Source organism: Aquarana catesbeiana, linkage group LG09, assembly GCF_042186555.1.
Source record: "Aquarana catesbeiana isolate 2022-GZ linkage group LG09, ASM4218655v1, whole genome shotgun sequence".
NCBI classification, from domain to species: domain Eukaryota; kingdom Metazoa; phylum Chordata; class Amphibia; order Anura; family Ranidae; genus Aquarana; species Aquarana catesbeiana.
The window spans coordinates 254,119,121-254,138,466 of record NC_133332.1 but is presented as its reverse complement, the minus strand read 5'-3'; the positions used below and the strand labels follow the sequence as shown (position 1 = coordinate 254,138,466).

General features: G+C 45.5%; 1 protein-coding gene across 1 annotated transcript in view; it reads left to right on the top strand.

The window, feature by feature from the left end:
* The window catches only part of AR (androgen receptor), a 354,006-nt gene extending 336,130 nt beyond the window's left edge, over positions 1-17,876 (top strand). The window contains exons 6-8 of the mRNA XM_073600215.1: positions 3,618-3,748; positions 8,929-9,086; positions 17,229-17,876. Of these exons, the coding sequence (XP_073456316.1) occupies positions 3,618-3,748; positions 8,929-9,086; positions 17,229-17,384 (445 nt within the window). The 3' untranslated portion in view covers positions 17,385-17,876. The remainder of the gene's footprint in view (positions 1-3,617; positions 3,749-8,928; positions 9,087-17,228) is intronic.
* The last annotated feature ends 1,470 nt before the right edge of the window (positions 17,877-19,346 follow it).

Below are 19,346 nucleotides of genomic sequence, written 5' to 3'. Positions count from 1 at the left end.
CCAGAGGGAGCCCACTCCCTTTCTCCAAGCAACACTACTCCCATCCCTCGCTGTGGTCACCTTACCTATGGAGAGGAAGGAGGGGAAGGGGGAGAAGAAGCAGTGCTGGCCCGTTACTAACAGGCTGCACATGCCCTCACCCCCCCCCCCCCCCCCCCCCCCGAGGTGACAGGTTGTGGCAGCACCCCCTCCTATGTGGCAGGGAACAGAGCACACATAAGAGAGGTGACAAGTTGCACACCACCAGGAGGTGACAGGATGCACCAAGCAGCCCCCACCCCTGAGGTTACAGGATGCACACATACACACTACCCCAGCCCCAGTGCCTCCCCCCCCCCCCCCCAGGTGACAGGGAAAAATTGAAATATATATTGGGTTTTTTTGCATTAAAATTAATTTTTTTAAAATTGTTTCCTAAAAAATTGTGTTTGAAAAACAGCTGTGCAAATACAATGTGACAAAAAAATTGCAACGACCACCATTTTATTCTCTAGGGCCTCTGCTAGGAAAAAAAAAAAGAATATATAATGTTTAGGGATTCTAAGTAATTTTCTAGCAAAAAAAATGCTGATTTTTACCTGTAAATAGAAAATGTCAGTATAGCCCTGGTCTTAAAGTGCTTAATTAATGTTAAAGACATTTCCTAGCAAATCCAAGTCACTTCTTCAGTTCTAATGAGTGTTTGAAAATTACCCTAGGATTTAATTCCACACGGGTAGCATAGAAACCTTAATCCAATCTCAATGGAATGAGATATTGATTGTCCAAGAACAGGATGGGAGGCGTGAAATTTGTGGAACCAACCTGTTCTAGTTCCACCCTTGGTGTCAAGAAGACTTTAGGGGTGTTAATCCTTGGTTTTACATGGCTAATGGTGGGAATTGTTGTCAAAATGCCAATGTTAAAATGGCAATATATGTTTCTTGTTTGGTCTCCACATTTCCTGTTATGGAATACTCCGACTCTTCCTCAGCTATTCGGGAATCCGGAACCCATCATATGGGCGTGGCATTAAGAAGCTATCGTCTAATCCCCCTTCCCTGCAGCAGTGGCAATCTTTGGTTAACTTAGTGCTTCCCTTGTACAAGGCTTCCTACAATGGTAGAGGTTGTCCCACTAAGTTTGACTCTACTCGCTTGGAAATCTGTCGTTATCCATCCTGTCACATGGTGTTTAATGCACTAATACTTTCTAAATATATTCTAACAGAAGTCCTCTATGCACCCCTCAGTTGGTAGTTGAAGCACCCAGCTTTAGACTGTATTTGCTAAGATTTACCTATGTTTTGGGGTATTTTGTTTTTCTCCTGTTTGTGCTGTGTTTTGTTTTTATCTGGCACCGATTTATTGCACTGCCTTTTGCTGTAAACTTGAAAAATTCAATAATAACAGAATTTATTTTAAAAAAATGGTGTTTAGGGCCCAACCCCCGTTTAATGATGGTTGCTCCAGTTTGACGTAGATACACTTTTCACTTCTCTTACCAAACCAGTTGTCCTCTCTGTGACACATCACAAAATGATTAACACTTATGAAGCCTTTCTGACACCAGTGATGGAATTGTGTAGCTAAAACAGGATGGTTCCACAATTTTCACACCTCCTATCCTGTACTTTCACAATAACATCTGTCTTTCAAAGTAATTGGATTACAGCAGCCTTTCTCAACCTTTTCAGCACAGAGGAACCATTGACTTTCCAGTCTCAGAGAACCCTTGCTAGAAATGACTATACCTACATAAGTGTGATGATCAGTAGGAAGAATACTTCTTACACCTATGGTTATTAGGAAGAATTACCCCCTTACAGATAGCTAAAAAGATCAATGGTGTCAGTGGGAACTTATCTGAAAGTCAGAAATTGCTCATTACTCTAGGAACCCCCTAGCAACCTCTTGAAGAACCCCAGTTGAGAAACCTTGAAATACGGTGTTAGTGGTATCACTGTGAAAATAAATGCTGGGTTATTTTGACACTCAGAACCTAAATAAGTGGCTTGGATGAGCTACAAAACATCTGCAACTCATAAAACAAAGAATAAAACAGTGGTCTTCGAACTGTGGCCTTTATCTGGCCCTTGGGGCACTATTCAATCAACTGACACCAATGATGGGGAACCTACTGACACCATTAAGCAACGATGGGACATGGATGCTGGGGCATTTTCTACACCCACTAGCCACAGTCCGGCCCCACTGGCCTGAAGGACAGTAGATTTGGTTAGAATTTGCTTTGCTTAGAAAGTTTGGAGACCCCTGGTATATACTATAAGAAAATAAGTAGCCTAAAAGCATTCCCTTTGATGCAGTTATCCATCTGAAATATGTATTGCAATATATACAAAACGAGGATGCCAAAGTTAGCTAGAACTCTGGGAATCTTCTGTGTAAAATGTGGTCACACCCTTCTAGACCATATTTGTTATATATATGTAAGCTATTTGGATAAACCCATAGACATCTCTCACGTTTTGCCCCATTAAATGATTTCCCCCTTTTACCTGGTCTGTTAGCAAAACAAAATGTTGGGCTCCCCATCATATTCTCATTAACAATGGTCACCAGAACACATAGAGACGGTGAAGCTCCCCAGCAGTGAGGTTCTAACCCCTTATCACTAGGTTTGCAGAAACCTAACTGTCACACCGTGTTTGAGCCTATTGATTTCCAATTCCAAAACCATGGACATACAATCAAGTATATAGCCATGCAATCACCATTTAGTATATAAAGATATTTTAGGCAAATGTACACTTCCAGTCTCATTTGGGGAACACCATTTTCTATTCTAACATGACTGTACCCGTGTACTAGGCCAGTTGTTGATGTGAACAACTCAAGTGGTCTGTGCAGAGCCCTGACCTCAACTCTACTGAACACCTCTGGGATGATTTAAAATGTAGGTTTTGAGCTAGGTCTTCTCTTTCGGGTTTTCAAAGATAAGCTCTACAATCATGTGGGAAGCCTTCCCAGAAGAAGAAGGCTCTTTTCTGTTCCAGGATGACTATTTCCATGTGCATCAAGCCAGTTCCTTATGGAGTTATGATTTGACCAGTTGGATGTTGAGGAACTCAAGTGGCATGCACAAACCTCTTCCCTACTGAACACCTCTGATATGATTTAAAATGCTGGTTCTGAGCCTAGGTATTCTCTCTTGGTTTTCCAAAGACAAGTTCCACAATCTTGTGGAAAACCTTCCCAGAAGAAGAAGGCCCTTTTCTGTTCCATGATGACTGTTTCCCTGTGCACAAAGCCATCTCCATAAGATGTTGAGGAACTCAAGTGGCATGCACAAACCTCTTCCCTACTGACCTTTGGGATCAATTGGAAAGTCAACTGTGAGCCAGGTCTTCTCATCCAACATTCGTACCAAGCTTCATAAATGCTCTTTTGGCCTAATGAACACAAATTCCCACTGACACCCACCAAAATCTTGTGGAAAGTCTTCCTAGAAATGTAGAGGCCGTTATAGCCAGAAAGAGGGGGGTAGTGGTGGAGGGGGGAGTTGGGTGGGAGTAACTCCATATTAATGTAAAGCCCAGACAGGATAGAACCTAATATTGTTGTTTTATTGCAAATATGATATTTAAAATACAAAATTGATCTTCTCTAATTGAATAGGTATCGCATGCACAAATCACGTATGTACAGCCAGTGTGTTCGAATGCGTCACCTCTCACAAGAATTTGGATGGTTACAGATCACACCAGAGGAATTCCTGTGTATGAAGGCCCTTCTGCTCTTCAGCATTAGTAAGTACTGAAACATAATGTCCCTGCTTATGTTTTTTCACTGCGTTAGACCACGTGCGTTCAGGCAACATGCTACAGTGTGTCTAGGGGCACTGTATTAGAGCAGTAGACATTTGAACAGACTTGCAACACATAGAAATTTGAAGATTCACTTTTTAAGGCTGTATACTGAAACGTCGAGATAATGTACAAGTATGTTTCACTGCACTGCTTAAACCCTTTGTGGTGAAAAAAAAATAGCAAAGAACTGTAGTGTGTTGCAGGAGTCCCTGTCACTATATTTGGACAGTGGGTGGTCCTGCAAAAATGTACCTAGTATGAAGACAAGCAGAGGATTGGGTCAGGAGTGCTCAGCACAGGGTGACAGCGCTCTTCTGCAGAAAGTCTCATTGAGAAAGGGTCGTCGGCCTATAGTAAAAAGTCCATCAGAAGGCATAATTATAGGCAAAGCTCTTCTGAAAATGAATGTCCACTTAGATGATAGCCTCACACCACCTTTATGAAAAAAGTAACCAAAAACAGAAAGGTGCAAAAATACTTTAAGAAACCAAAAAAATGTAGCTCTGCACCAGCTTTCAATACTTCCAGGAGGAGTGGTCGATGTCACCACACCTCACTGATACATGTGCTCCTGCGATGTACTTTTGATGCTTGGTGGACCTTCCCATGAAGCCCTAGATCAGTGGTCTCCAAACTGTGGCCCGGGGTATGTGGCCCTTTGCATGCTTTTATCTGGCCCTTGGGGCACTATTCCACCAATGGACACCAATGATGGAGCACCATTTCCCCTACTGACACCATCAATTGGACACTATTCTTCTCATTGATATCAACAGTGGGACATTATTCCTCCCATTGAAACCAGTGATGGGGCACTGATGCCGGGGCATTTTCTACTCTACCACTCCTAAAGCCGGAGGGACAGTAAAGTGGCCCTTTGATTAGAAAATTGGGAAACCCCTGCCCTAGATGCAATCCAAGCCTCCATTGGATCCAGGGCCGTCTTTAGCGCAGGGCAAATGGGGCACTTGCCCTGGGCCCAATCTTTGTTGGGGGGCCCGCGCTAGCCGTGAATTGGGGCCCCGATCACAGCTTTGCAGAGCGCACAGAGGACACGGGAGGATGTATTCCTCGCTAGCCAGCTGAGAGGGGCGGGGCCAGAAGCTCCACTGACGCTTTGACCCCGCCCACGTGCAGCCTGTGTACTCGGAAAAGAGCTTCTGTAGTGAGAGCCAGTGATCGGAGTGGGAGTGTCAGTGGAGCTTCCGGCCCCGCTCCCTCTATACTGGTTGGTGAATACAGAGGTCCGGGGGCGGGGCCGGGAGCTCCAATGACACTCCCACTCCGATCACTGGCTCTCACTACAGGCGCTCTATTCCCAGTACACAGGCTGCACGTGGGTCAGTGGAGCTCCCAGCCCCGCCCCTCTCAGCTGGCTAGCGCGGAATACATCCTCCCATGTCCTCTGTGCGCTCTGCAAAGCTGTCATCGGGGCGACCATTCACGGGTGAAGTGGGCCCACCCAACAAAGCATCAGTGGAGCTCCCAGCTGCTTTAGTGAGAGCAGAGAGTGGAAGCCCCGCCCACAGTCCTGACTGTATGTAGTGTTTGGCTGGCCAGGTATGTCCTTACAACCATAGAATGCCTGACTGTTTAAACCCTGAGCTGTGTTATTTAACTGTAAAGCTGTGCATTGCTGAAAGTTCTCTGACCATCCCCTGTATAATGTCTGCAGTCTCTGATTGTCTCCTGCAGTATGTCCGCAGTCTCTGATTGTCTCCTGCAGTACGTCCGCAGTCTCTGATTGTCTCCTGCAGTACGTCCGCAGTCTCTGATTGTCTCCTGCAGTATGTCCGCAGTCTCTGTTATTCTCCTGCAGTATGTCCGCAGTCTCTGATTGTCTCCTGCAGTATGTCCGCAGTCTCTGATTGTCTCCTGCAGTATGTCCGCAGTCTCTGATTGTCTCCTGCAGTATGTCCGCAGTCTCTGATTGTCTCCTGCAGTATGTCCGCAGTCTCTGATTGTCTCCTGCAGTATGTCCGCAGTCTCTGATTGTCTCCTGCAGTATGTCCGCAGTCTCTGTTAATCTCCTGCAGTATGTCCGCAGTCTCTGGTAATCTCCTGCAGTATGTCCGCAGTCTCTGATTGTCTCCTGCAGTATGTCCGCAGTCTCTGATTGTCTCCTGCAGTATGTCTGCAGTCTCTGATTGTCTCCTGCAGTACGTCCGCAGTCTCTGATTGTCTCCTGCAGTACGTCCGCAGTCTCTGATTGTCTCCTGCAGTACGTCCGCAGTCTCTGATTGTCTCCTGCAGTACGTCCGCAGTCTCTGATTGTCTCCTGCAGTATGTCCGCAGTCTCTGATTGTCTCCTGCAGTATGTCCGCAGTCTCTGTTAGTCTCCTGCAGTATGTCCGCAGTCTCTGATTGTCTCCTGCAGTATGTCCGCAGTCTCTGATTGTCTCCTGCAGTATGTCCGCAGTCTCTGATTGTCTCCTGCAGTATGTCCGCAGTCTCTGATTGTCTCCTGCAGTATGTCCGCAGTCTCTGATTGTCTCCTGCAGTATGTCCGCAGTCTCTGATTGTCTCCTGCAGTATGTATGCAGTCTCTGATTGTCTCCTGCAGTATGTCCGCAGTCTCTGATTGTCTCCTGCAGTATGTCCGCAGTCTCTGATTGTCTCCTGCAGTATGTATGCAGTCTCTGATTGTCTCCTGCAGTATGTCCGCAGTCTCTGATTGTCTCCTGCAGTATGTCCGCAGTCTCTGAACCTCTCCTGTAGTATGTGTATTAATGTGTCCCTTTACTTGCTCAGCAAACAGTAGTGATCTGCTTCAATCACTAGCAACCAATCAGTAAGTGCTATTGATGTGCTGTAACCCCTAGCAACCAATTAGTGAGCGCTAATAATGTACAGTAACCTCTAGCAACCAATCGGCAAGCAGAAATTATGTGTTGTAACCTCTAGAAACCAGCCATTGAGCAGTAATGATAGGCTGTAACCTTTGGCAAACAATTGCAATCGCTGCGTGATCTGCTGCAGTAAACTGATTTTGAGTCTACCTGCTATTTTTTGTATGTCTCAGAATGGAGGGGGGGCCCCAAGAAAATGTTTGCCCAGGGCCCAATCAAAATTAAAGATGGCCCTGATTGGATCCTTTATGGAAGTCAGTCAGTGGGGGTGAGGTTCAGTGAGCGAAAAAAGTATTTGACCCCCTGCTGATTTTGTATGTTTGCCCACTGACAAAGAAATAATCAGTCTATAATTTTAATGGTAGGTTTATTTTAACAGTGAGAGACAGAACAACAACAAAAAAATCCAGAAAAATGCATTTAAAAAAGCTATAAATTAATTTGCATTTTAATGAGTGAAATAAGTATTTGACCCCCTTCGCAATACATGACTTAGTACTTGGTGGCAAAACCCTTGTTGGCAATCACAGAGGTCAGACGTTTCTTGGGAACCAGGTTTTCTCACAGCTCAGGAGGGATTTTGTCCCACTCCTCTTTGCAGATCCTCTACAAGTCATTAAGGTTTTGACGGTGATGTTTGGTAACTCGAACCTTCAGCTCCCTCCATATATTTTCTATAGGATTAAGGTCTGGAGACTGGCTAGGCCACTCCAGGACTTTAATGTGCTTCTTCTTGAGCCACACCTTTGTTGCCTTGGCCGTGTGTTTTGGGTCATTGTCATGCTGGAATACCCGTCCATGACCCATTTGCATTGCCCTGGCTGTGGTTCTCACCCACAATTTGACGATACAAAACCCCAGTCCCTTTGATGCGGTGAAATTGTCCTGTCCCCTTAGCAAAAAAAACACTCCCAAAGCATAATGTTTCCACCTCCATATTTAATAGTGGGGATGGTGTTCTTGGAGTCATAGGCAGCATTCCTCCTCCTCCAAACACAGCGAGTTGCGTTGATGCCAAAGAGCTTGATTTTGGTCTCATCTGACCACAACACTTTCACACAGTTCTCCTCTGAATCATTCAGATGTTCATTAGCAGACATGCTTTCTTGAGCAGGGGGACCTTGCGGGTGCTGCAGGATTTCAGCCCTTCTTGGCATAAGTGTGTTACCAATTGTTTTCTTGGTGACTATGGTCCCAGCTGCCTTGAGATCATTGACAAGATTCTCCCGTGTAGTTCTGGGCTGATTCCTCACCGTTCTCATGATCAGTGAAACTCTACAAGGTAAGATCTTGCATGGAGCCCCAGACCGAGGGAGATTGACAGTTATCTTGTGTTTCTTCCATTTGTGAATAATCACACCAACTGTTGTCACCCTCTCACCAAGCTGCTTGGCGATGGCCTTGTAGCCCATTCCAGCCTTGTGTAGGTCTACAATCTTATCCCTGACATTCTTGGACAGCTTTTTGGTCTTGGCCATGGTGGAGAGATTCTTTAAGAGAGTGCTCTTAATCTCAGCTCATTACCTGTATATAAGACCCATGGGAGCCAAACATCTTTGATCCCAGATCTCAGATTGTCAGGGGATCAAATACTTATTTCACTCATTAAAATGTAAATCAACTTATAACTTTTTTGAAATGCATTTTTCAGGATATTGTTGTCTTTTGCTCTGTCTCTCACTGTTAAAATAAACCTACCATTAAAATTATAGACTGATCATTTCTTTGTCAGTGGGCAAATGTACAAAATCAGCAGGGGATCAAATACTGTTTTCCCTAACTGTAGATGGCCACATTCTACATATAAAACCATAGGCTGTTAGATCTCCATGAAGAAGCTATTTTCACTGAGTCTTAGGGGGGAGCAAAGAGCATAGCTCTGGAACAAAATCCTTTTGAAAGAGAAGGAGCACCACGCCAATGGATGATATTCCACATATATTTAATTCAGTTTAAAAAATCCAAAAAGACAAACAAGTGCTTTTCAGTGGTTATAAAAGGACTCCATTCATCAGGGCCCATTAGAATTTTCTAAAACGTTTGCTTGTCTTTTCTAATTTTTATGATGAAAGAATTATATTTGGACCGTATACCATTGGTGTGATGTTCCTTGGATTTCTAAAACTAGCAAATAATACACAATAAAGAAAATACTACATGTAATATGTTTTTGTGATTTTATGTTAATATGAAATATGATGGACCTAATGGTTTGACTGGGGTAATACAGCTCATTTCACTTACTGTAAAACGTGCCTCACTTGTTTCCAGTTCCTGTGGAAGGTCTAAAAGACCAGAAGTGCTTTGACGAGCTTCGGATGAACTACATCAAGGAATTAGATCGTGTCATCTCCTGCAAAAGGAACAACCCAGCTTCGAGCTCACGGCGGTTTTTCCAACTTACCAAACTCCTGGATTCAGTGCAGCCAGTGAGTGAGGATTGATGTCTCAAATAATTTATCAGTTCTGTATATTAACAATCTAGTACATTTTTATTTATGTGATACAAAGAGATGATTACTAAGGATGGGTAAGATTCAGGTTGAACTCAGTTTGGCACAAACTCACAGGAAACAGCCACATGATAGCAGGCCGCTGGCCCATTTAGCTTTGGCCATGGAAATCCGTGCTGATGACATCATTGACCTAATTTGGCCACATGGCCGTACAGTATTTAGACAATGACATTGTCCAAATATGGCAGTGTAGCCATAATAAGTCAATGATGTCACCAGCATCCCTGCATGGCTACGGGGTAGGGAATTCCACGGCTGCAGTGGACTGGTGACCTGCTATCATGTTTCCTGCAGGTTTAAACTCAACTGAGTTCAGGAAAGAGAGGGGGAAATGCTATGCATTAAGTTAAAAAAAACCCTCTGTGTGCAGCAGCCCCCCCTCCGCCCCCCTAATACTTACTTAAACCCCATCTCAATCCAGCGATGCTGCATGAGTGTCTCGGCTGTCCGGGACTCTCCATCCTCATTGGCTGAGACAGCAGGGGGCGCCATTGTCTCCCGCTGCTGTCAATCAAAGTCAGTAAGCCAATAAGGAGAGAGAGGGGGTAGGGCCGCAGTCTAAATGATCACACAGCAGCACTCAGCGGGAGGGAGGGGCCAGGAACGTCAGCGAGGGACCCGAGAAGGGGATGATCTGGGTTGCTCTGAGCAAGACCACTGCACATAACAGGGAAGTATAACATATTTGTTATTTTAAATTTTAAAAAAAAGGGCTTTAGTATCACATTAAGCTTCTCGTTACAGTAAATTTTTGTCAAAACCCCCGTGAACACAAAAAGTGAACCACAGCACACAAAAAAGAGCACAGGGGGTACAGTATGGCCAAATTTTCCGAAGAGAAGGGACTCAAACCCTGATCCCCCTGGGGAACAAGGCTCCGGACAGAGGCAAGGTACACCATGGTCTACCTAGGCCAAAGTCAGTCCACCAAAGTTCAGTAGGGTTGAGGTCAGGGTTCTGTTTCTCTACACCAGGGTTTCCCAACCAGGGTTCCTCTAGAGCAGTGGTCTCAAACTGGTGGCCCTCCAGCTGTTGCAAAACTACAAGTCCCAAGAGGCATTGCAAGGCTGACAGTTACAAGCATGACTCCCACAGGCAGAGGCATGATGGGACTTTTTGTAGTAGTTTTGTAGTTTTGCAACAGCTGGAGGGCCACAAAGTTTGAGACCCCTGCTCTAGAGGTTGCTAGGGGTTCCTTGAGCAATAAGCAATGTTTGCCTCTCAAATAATCTTCCACTGACACAATTGATCTTTTTAGCTATCAGTAATTGCATTCTTCCCACTGACCGCCACATTAATGTATTTTGTGATGTAGGTATAGTCATTTTTAGCAGGGGTTCCCTGAGATCAGAAAATTATTTCAAGGGTTCCTTTGTGTTGAAAAAGTTGAGGAAGGCTACTATACACCAAACTGGTCAAACCATGTCTTTATGGAGCTGACTTTGTACAGATGGGCACAATCATGGTGAAACAGAGAAGGGGCTTCCCCAAACTTTTGCCACAATGTAGAAAGAACACATTACACTTCACTGGAAACACGGGAATTCCATCATTTGGATAGGTGTTCTCATCATTTTGGACATACAGTATATGAGGCGTGATTGGTCAGAAGCCCCTTTGGCCATGTAGTGTAAAAATAATAGGATTTTTTAAAACAGCTTACCTGTAAAATCCTTTTCTTTCGAAGGACATCACGGGACACAGAGCCACAGTAATTACTGATGGGTTATATAGGTATCACTGGTGATTGGACACTGGCACACCCTATCAGGAAGTTCAACCCCCTATATAATCCCTCCCCCTTGCAGGGATACCTCAGTTTTGTAGCCAAGCAATATAGTGTATTAGTAGAGGGGCGGGACCTCTGTGTCCCGTGATCTCCTTCGAAAGAAAAGGATTTTACAGGTAAGCTGTTTTAAAAAATCCTATTTTCTTTCTCGAACATCACGGGACACAGAGCCACAGTAATTACTGATGGGATGTCCCAGAGCAATGCTACCTGAGGGGGGGGAACCACGACCAAGTAGGGTGCAATCAGACCTGAGGACCCTGTACCGCTGCCTGCAGCACACTACGCCCAAAGGCGATATCCTCATGCCTTCTCACATCCACCTGATAGAATCTGGTAAATGTATGAACTGAAGACCAGGTTGCGGCCTTGCAGATTTGAGCCATAGAGGCCCGGTGATGCACTGCTCAAGAAGCACCAATAGCCCTTGTGGAATGTGCCTTGATCTGAAACGGAGGAATCTTCTGTTTCAAACCGTAAGCTTGAATGATCAACTGTCAAATCCATTTAGAAATGGTAGCTTTTGACGCTGCCTGTCCTCTATTGGGACCCTCTGGCAGCACAAACAAAACATCCGTCTTGCGGATCTGAGCAGTTGCCCCTAGATAGGCCTTAACTGCTCTTACTACATCCAACGAATGTAGAGATCTCTCTTCCGGAGAACAGGGATCTGGAAAAAAGGAAGGTAGAACAATGTCTTGATTTAAATGAAAATCAGAAACCACCTTCGGTAAAACACTAGAATGAGGGCGTAGTACCACTCTATCCTTGTGTATAATCAAATAAGGCTCCTTACAGGAAAGAGCTGCTAATTCTGATACTCTTCTAGCAGAAGAGATGGCCACCAGAAAAATTAACTTCCTTTTCAACAAGACCAAAGGAATCTGACTTATTGGTTCAAAAGGCTGTTTCTGTAACACAGCCAGAACCAAGTTCAAGTCCCAGGGGTTTAGGGGCGCTTTAACCGGAGGATTAAGACGCATCACCCCCTGCATAAAGTTTCGGACCAAAGAATGCGAAGCAAGTGGCCGTTGAAACAATACTGATAAGGCCGAGACCTGGCCCTTGATGGTACTCAAGGCCAGCTTCATCTCTAATCCTAATTGTAGAAAATCAAGAATTCTACCTATGACATATTTCCTGGGATGCCAACCTCTGGATTCACACCAGGTTATATAAGCTTTCCAGACTCTATGATAAATCATCCTGGAAGCTGGCTTCCTTGCATTAATCAAGGTAGATATGACAGGACCTGAGAGCCCACGACTCTTCAGAACGTGGGTCTCAATAGCCAAACCGTCAAATTTAGCGTTTGTAAGGCAGGATGGAACACTGGACCTTGAGATAACAGGTCTGGGCGTACTGGTAGGGTCCACGGGGGACCTACCGTCATCCTTACTATGTCTGCATACCAAGTCCTTCTGGGCCAAGCGGGGGCCACCAGAAGTACCGACTTCCTTTCCTGCCTGATCCTGCGAAGGAGTCGTGGTAATAGCAGAATAGGCGGGAATGCGTAAAACAGTGAGAACCGATGCCACGGAATCACCAACGCATCCATCCCGCATGCAAGAGGATCTTTTGTCCTTGCCACAAATCTGTCTATCTTTTTGTTGAATCGGGATGCAAAGAGATCTACATCTGGAACCCCCCATCTTTGGCATATGGCCCAAAAGACGTCGGTATGCAGAGACCATTCCCCTGGAAGTAACTGCTGGCGACTTAGATAGTCCGCCTGCCAATTCTCTATTCCCGGGATGAAAACTGCCGATATGCATGGCACATGCATCTCTGCCCAGACTAAGATCTGGTTCACCTCCTTTTGAGCAGCTCGGCTCCGGGTGCCTCCCTGATGATTGACATAAGCCACTACTGTGGCATTGCAGGACTGGATCCTGACCGGACAACCCTGTAGCCTGATAGTCCAGGCTTTTAGAGCTAGATGTATCGCCCGGATCTCCAGAATGTTGATGGGTAAGGTCCTCTCTGTCTTGGACCATACCCCTTGGACCGCAGCCTGTTCCAGAACTGCTCCCCAACCTGACAGACTGGCATCTGTTGTTACCACCGTCCAGGTAACCGGTAGAAAGGATTTCCCCTTGTGCAGGTTTTCGGGTATGAGCCACCAATTGAGGCTCTGACGCACTGCATGCGACAGGTGCATCGGAAAGTCTAATGCCTGAACCTTCTTGTTCCAGGTCGACAGAATACTGTGTTGCAGCATTCTTGAGTGAAACTGAGCATAGGGAACTGCTTCGAATGAAGACACCATCTTCCCTAGTAGCCTCATACAAAGGCGGACTGAGGGACCCTTCTTGGTCCTTACTGTCAGAATCAGCTCTCTCAAAGCAGTGATCTTTGCCTAGGGTAGAAATATTTTCTCCTGGCTTGTATCTATAATCAGACCTAAATACTCCAGTCTTCTTACTGGTTTTAGGAAAGACTTTTCTAAGTTGCGGATCCAACCCAGGTGTTCTAGATACCTGACTGTGGTCCTCAAGTTTCCATTCAAAGAGGCTACCGACCGGTCTATCAAGAGCAGGTCGTCTAGGTATGCTATGACAGCTATACCCTGACCCCTTAATCTGGCCAGAGGAGGAGCCAAGATCTTTGTGAACACTCGAGGTGCAGTGGCTATCCCGAAAGGCAGAGCCACAAACTGGAAATGGCGCCCTCCTACCTCGAAGCGCAGAAACTTCTGCTGAGCAGGAAAAATGGGCACATGCAGATATGCATCTCTGATGTCTATTGATGCCAGAAATTCTCCTCCCTGCAGGGTGGGAACTACTGTTCGAATTGATTCCATGCGGAAGGATTGAATCCTTAGGAATCGGTTCAGATCCCTTAAGTCCAGAATGGGCCTGACATCCCCATTTGGCTTTTGGACCGTAAAAAGGTTGGACTAGAAGCCCAATCCCTGGTCCTTTGCGGGAACTATCATAATGACCTCCTGCGACAAAGGTCGCTCTAATGCTAGAAGGAGCGACTGCTTCTTCTCTGGGTCTCTGGGAACACTTGGTCTGAGGAACCGAGGAGAAGGGAATTCCTGAAACTCCAGCTTGTACCCTAAGGTTACCGTGGAGATTACCCATCTGTCCTGGAAGTCCTCCTGCCAGAGCTCTGAGAACTGTCGCAGTCTTCCCCCCACTCGAGTGAGCGGGGGCGCCCCCTCATGCAGAGGTCTTAGTGTTTTGCCTAGTAGGCTTCTTTCCCCAGGACTTCTTTTGTCCCTGGGGTTGTCTCTTGTCTCTGGACCCCGATGGAGGTGGCCGTCGAGACTGCCTGGAGGCTGAAGCCCCCGGCGCTGGGGAAAGAGTCCGTTTGAAAGAAGGACGCTTACTCTTCTTCTTGACAGGTAAGAGAGTGCTTTTCCCACAAGAGATTCTCTTGATATAGTTATCCAAGTCCTCTCCAAACAACCTTGCACCACGAAATGGAAACCCAGCCAGTAGCTTCTTACATGGTGCTTCGGCTGACCAATTTTTCAACTATAGGATTCTACGTATATGCACCAACCCCAGCGAAAGACGGGAGGTTTGCACGATAGAATCTCTAATGGTGTCAACCACAAAGCATAAGGCCGCTGGAAGGTTAGCAAACCCCTGGGCCTGCTGTTCAGGTAATACTTCGATGACCTGCTTAACATGGTCTCTTAATTATTGACAGACTCCAATCACTGCTACTGCAGGTTGGGCCACTGATCCTGCTAAGGAGAAAACATCCTTCAATAGGGAGTCCATCCCTTTATCTACAGGATCCCTGAGCATCTGAGCATTGTCTACAGGACAAGTCAGGCTATTATTTACGGAGGAAATGGCGGCATCAATAACCGGTATTCCCCACATTTTAATAAACTTTTCTTCCATCGGATAAAGTGTTGAAAACTTTCTCGGCGGAAAAAAATGTTTGTCTGGGTGATCCCACTCAGAATAAATGAGCTTTTGAAGTAAAGTATGAACAGGAAAAGCATGTGCTGCTTGGAAAGGTTTCAGTGACCCCAAAGGAGAAGAGGCTTCTTTAGCAGTTTCAGGTATGGGCAACTTAAATGTGGATTGGACCAATCCAGTGAGGATCTGCACTAAGACTTTCTCCTCTTGGGAAGTCGCAGAGGGTCCCTCTCCACCTGAGTCCTCTGAAGAGGAATCATCCGTCCCATCCCGATCCTCTGAAAGGGATTCATCTCCTTTATCCCAGAGCTCCTCTGTCTGAGGGTCTTGGGGAACAGAGGAAGGCCTAGTGCGTTTTCTTCCACTGAGTGAAGACGTAATCACGGCCATTAATCTTTCCTCTAGACCATTAATGGTTGAGGAAAAAACCTCTTGTGTAATATATACAGGGGCTGAAGTGCCAGAAGCAGGTGTAGCCCCTGACCCCGATGGCTCTCCCTGGCTAGCCATCCCTGGCCCATCTTTAGGGGGGAGGATGCTGCCGACAGGGGGCCCTCAGAACCTGAACGAGATCCCCTAGTGTCTCTAGTTCCTGGGGTGCTTGAACCTCTTCTACCCATAGTGCAAAGCAACAAGGTGTGAGGTATACAAATGAACACTGCCCGCTGAGCGATGTAGTCTGGCTAAAAGCCTTGCTACCCAATGCTCAGTCTGGTGTTACTTCAGTAAATGCTGCCTAGGAGAATGCCTGTGTCCCACCTTACATGCGACCGTCAGCTCTGTGTCTCTCAGAAGCCTGAGTGCACCTGTACAGAGTGCCTTTAATAGCCTGCAGCTGGCCTGAGTGGGAGTCTAAGCACCTGTGCTGACGTCCCGCCCCCTCCTCTACCGCCCCCCCCCCTCGAGTTTTGAAAAAAACGAGCGCTTCCCGCGCTGGCCGACTCTCCTGTCATGCTTCTGGAGAAAGGCTGGGGATGGGGGGGGGGGGTTGGGGGGATTAGAGGCTGGTAACAAGATCTGCCTGAACGGCTATCTTCAGAGATGGTGGCCATTAGGCCGCAGAGCCCGGGTGGTATAACCACTTTCTAGACCCCTGTGGCCCCTCTAGCCTAGGGGGAACATTCAAACATGAGAAATCCCTCCTCCATCTTACCTTTTTGCAGCCGGCTTGAGACGCTGTGAGGAGAAACACCAGCGATGAACACTCAGACAGACAGTCAGCATGTGCAGGTTTGTGCTGTTGGCAGCCCCCGGTGGTCACAATAGGCATAGCATGCATTTACCTTAAAGGAGAAAAGCCACTAGAACTCAAAAATTCTGTGGAATCTCCTCTTACCTTATCCAGCCGCAGGGTGCTGTTTACACAGACCCAATCTTCACCTCTCACGGTGGGCTCCATTTGAAAAAACCGTCAGAGACTGGGGCCCCCTACGAATAGGGGGATCCAACAGTTCTGGGACCGTAAAGCACCTCGCCAGAAATTAGGAAGTTTAAAGCCATTTTCTGATCTGCGAGGTCCAGCTCTCTAAAAAGAGAAGCGTTACGGGTAAAACCTTGTTTCTTCGGACACGAGGCCCGGGTACCATTCAATTTGGCCATGAAAAGACACTTTGAATGGATCCGGTTCGCCTGGCTTGCCCCAGTATAGGATATCAGGATATTCCCTTTGGAGCTCAGCACAGGACATCTTTACACGTCCATCACCTAAGACACTGGCGTAAAAACTGAGGTATCCCTGCAAGGGGGAGGGATTATATAGGGGGTTGAACTTCCTGATAGGGTGTGCCAGTGTCCAATCACCAGTGATACCTATATAACCCATCAGTAATTACTGTGGCTCTGTGTCCCGTGATGTTCGAGAAAGAAAAATAACCATGGACATAGGAATCAGAATGCAATCAGCAAGCAGAATGTTGCACTGTGGGAACACATTGCTCCTTTCATTTAAACTATGTGTGTGAGATACTGTTGTCTGACGGAGCATGTTGTCATTTGTTTTTACAGTTTTCATCAAAGATATCAATCATCAGACATGTCTCTACCATGACCTTTAATGCAGCTTCATGCAGTGTATTGAAATCATAGAGTATATATAGCCATACAGTAACTCATTATTTATGTGAATGCAGTTGATTTTCAGAATGCCATCTCTGCACCTGCCAGTGCTCATACATAAACTCCAAAAACTGGCCTGATAAAGTCAAGTATTGGAAAGTACATTTTGGGCCTTTTCCCATGCTAACCTTTTTTTCTATTGAACCTGGTCCTTTAAAATGTCGTTTCCCGCCAGTTCTTCAACCCAAGTTTACTATTCACTATGTTTGCTTCTTATTAAGTTTCATGTGTACATCATACTTTATTTCTTATACTTTTATTTTTTAGATCGCACGTGAGCTGCACCAGTTTACATTTGACCTATTTGTAAAGGCCCAGATGGTGAGCGTGGATTTTCCCGAGATGATGTCTGAGATAATTTCCGTCCAGGTCCCCAAGATCCTGTCTGGAAGAGTCAAACCCCTCTACTTTCACAGTTCATGAAGAGCCCTCTGTTGGCCGTTTCCCTTACCCATGCAGTGTGCCTTAAGGGTCACCATGTACAGATTATGCAAAATGGACTCCGCCTCCAGTTTTCACCGTGTCATATCTGAAAGGCGTGGCCGTTAAAAGGCGCATGTTTGTGTGCAGGATGATCGTCGTGCAAAACCACAAGCTATACGTGTGCCATGTGACCAACTTACAAGAGGACACACCGGGGAACCATCACGGTTTTTACTAGCAGACTACAGTGCTGGAGCACTTCCATTTAAAATGGGAATTTCTGGGGGAATCTGGGAAATACAGATGTGTTTCTACACATTATACCAATATGTCCATTTTCGTATATGACAGTTTATACAACATTATGTATCCAATGTGAAAAGTAGTGGATGGAAAAATAGACAAAATTTAAAACAAAATGTTTTGAGTACATCTCTGCATTGCATACACAATTCCACATGTTTTATCCCTCTATCCTCTTTGCAAGTACCAGATTCATGGCACTTAAAGATTAAACAGACCAAGATGGCAGCTTCCTTGGCTGAAAACCATAGGGGGGGGGGTTTACTTCCACTTTAAGTTCCTGTAGAGAGCTCTGTCTCTGCTGCACTGAAATCCCAAGCAGTGTTGTCCAGCCTTCTGAGTTCTCCTTGGTGGACTACACAATACGCCCCCTTATGTTTTGGAGTGGAGGTTCGAAAGAGGTGAGGCGTTCTATGTAGTCCAGCAAAAGAAAACTGAGTGGGGCCCACAACACTTGAAGGGATTTCAGTGCAGCAGAGGCAGCATTGCCACCTCACTACAAGAAGTTAGGAGCTCATTGGATTTCTGGCAGTTCAACACCTATTTTCTGTACTTGTAGCATTTTTAAAGAGAAAAAACAATGGAAATGTGCATGTATTGTGGAGATGCACTACATTTTTTATTTTTTTATTTTGCCCAGATATATATTTTAACTATACACAGAACTCATTAGCAAAAGAATGTATTCTCTTGGCTGCGGACACTAGTCAATGTGGCAAGGACTTCTTTACACTTGGTGTTGCTCCATGATAGATTTAATGTTGATTATGTGTTCTTGTGTACCAGCCAGGAGATGTCGGGGCTATATTTACAAGCTAAAGGGGTGATTGAGTACTTCAGCTTTACAAGCTTAAGGGGTGATCGAGTACTTCAGCCAGCAATGAAACAGTACTTTAGATACATGACCCTCTGATTGAGGGGCACAGCTGTACTTATAATGCTGTATCTGATGGCGAGGGGGGTAAGGAGATGAGAGGCATTCAAATGACTGCTCAAGGCTGCCTTAGGAAATCAACTCCATGAAAATTGCAAAGAAGGGTCTAGTCCAACTTCTAAATTATCCACCCGAGGGAACACATGCTCCGATAGCTCTCTCAGATACTATACTGGACGCCTGGGCTTCTATCAGCTTTTATTTCTTACACGTAGCATGTCTTAGTGATATGTTAAGCTTGGTATACTAATATCAACATTTTCACTATTTTATTTGTGCAGCTTAATTTAGACCATGTATATTGCCGGAGAACGAACCACAATATTTAGACTCACTGAATGGTAGTAAAGTATATTTAACTAATAGTAGCCACCACATTGTTTACGAAGCCCGAGCTACACTTTATGACAAAAAGCTTGTGGACACCTGACCATTACACCTACATGAGCTTATTGTTGATCCCGTTTCAGAACCATAGCCATTAATATGGAGTTGTGCACCTTTGTGGCTTTAATAGCTTTCACTCCTCTGGGTAGGCTTTCTAAAATATTTTGTAGTGTGTCTATAAAATTTTTTGGCCATTCGGCCAATATAATATTTTTTGAGGTCAGGTACTGATGTTCGATGTGTAGACCTGGCTCACAATTGGCATTCCTGTTCATCCCAAAAGGTGTTCAGTAGGGTTGAGGCCAGAGTTCTCTGAAGGACACTCAAGTTTCTCTACA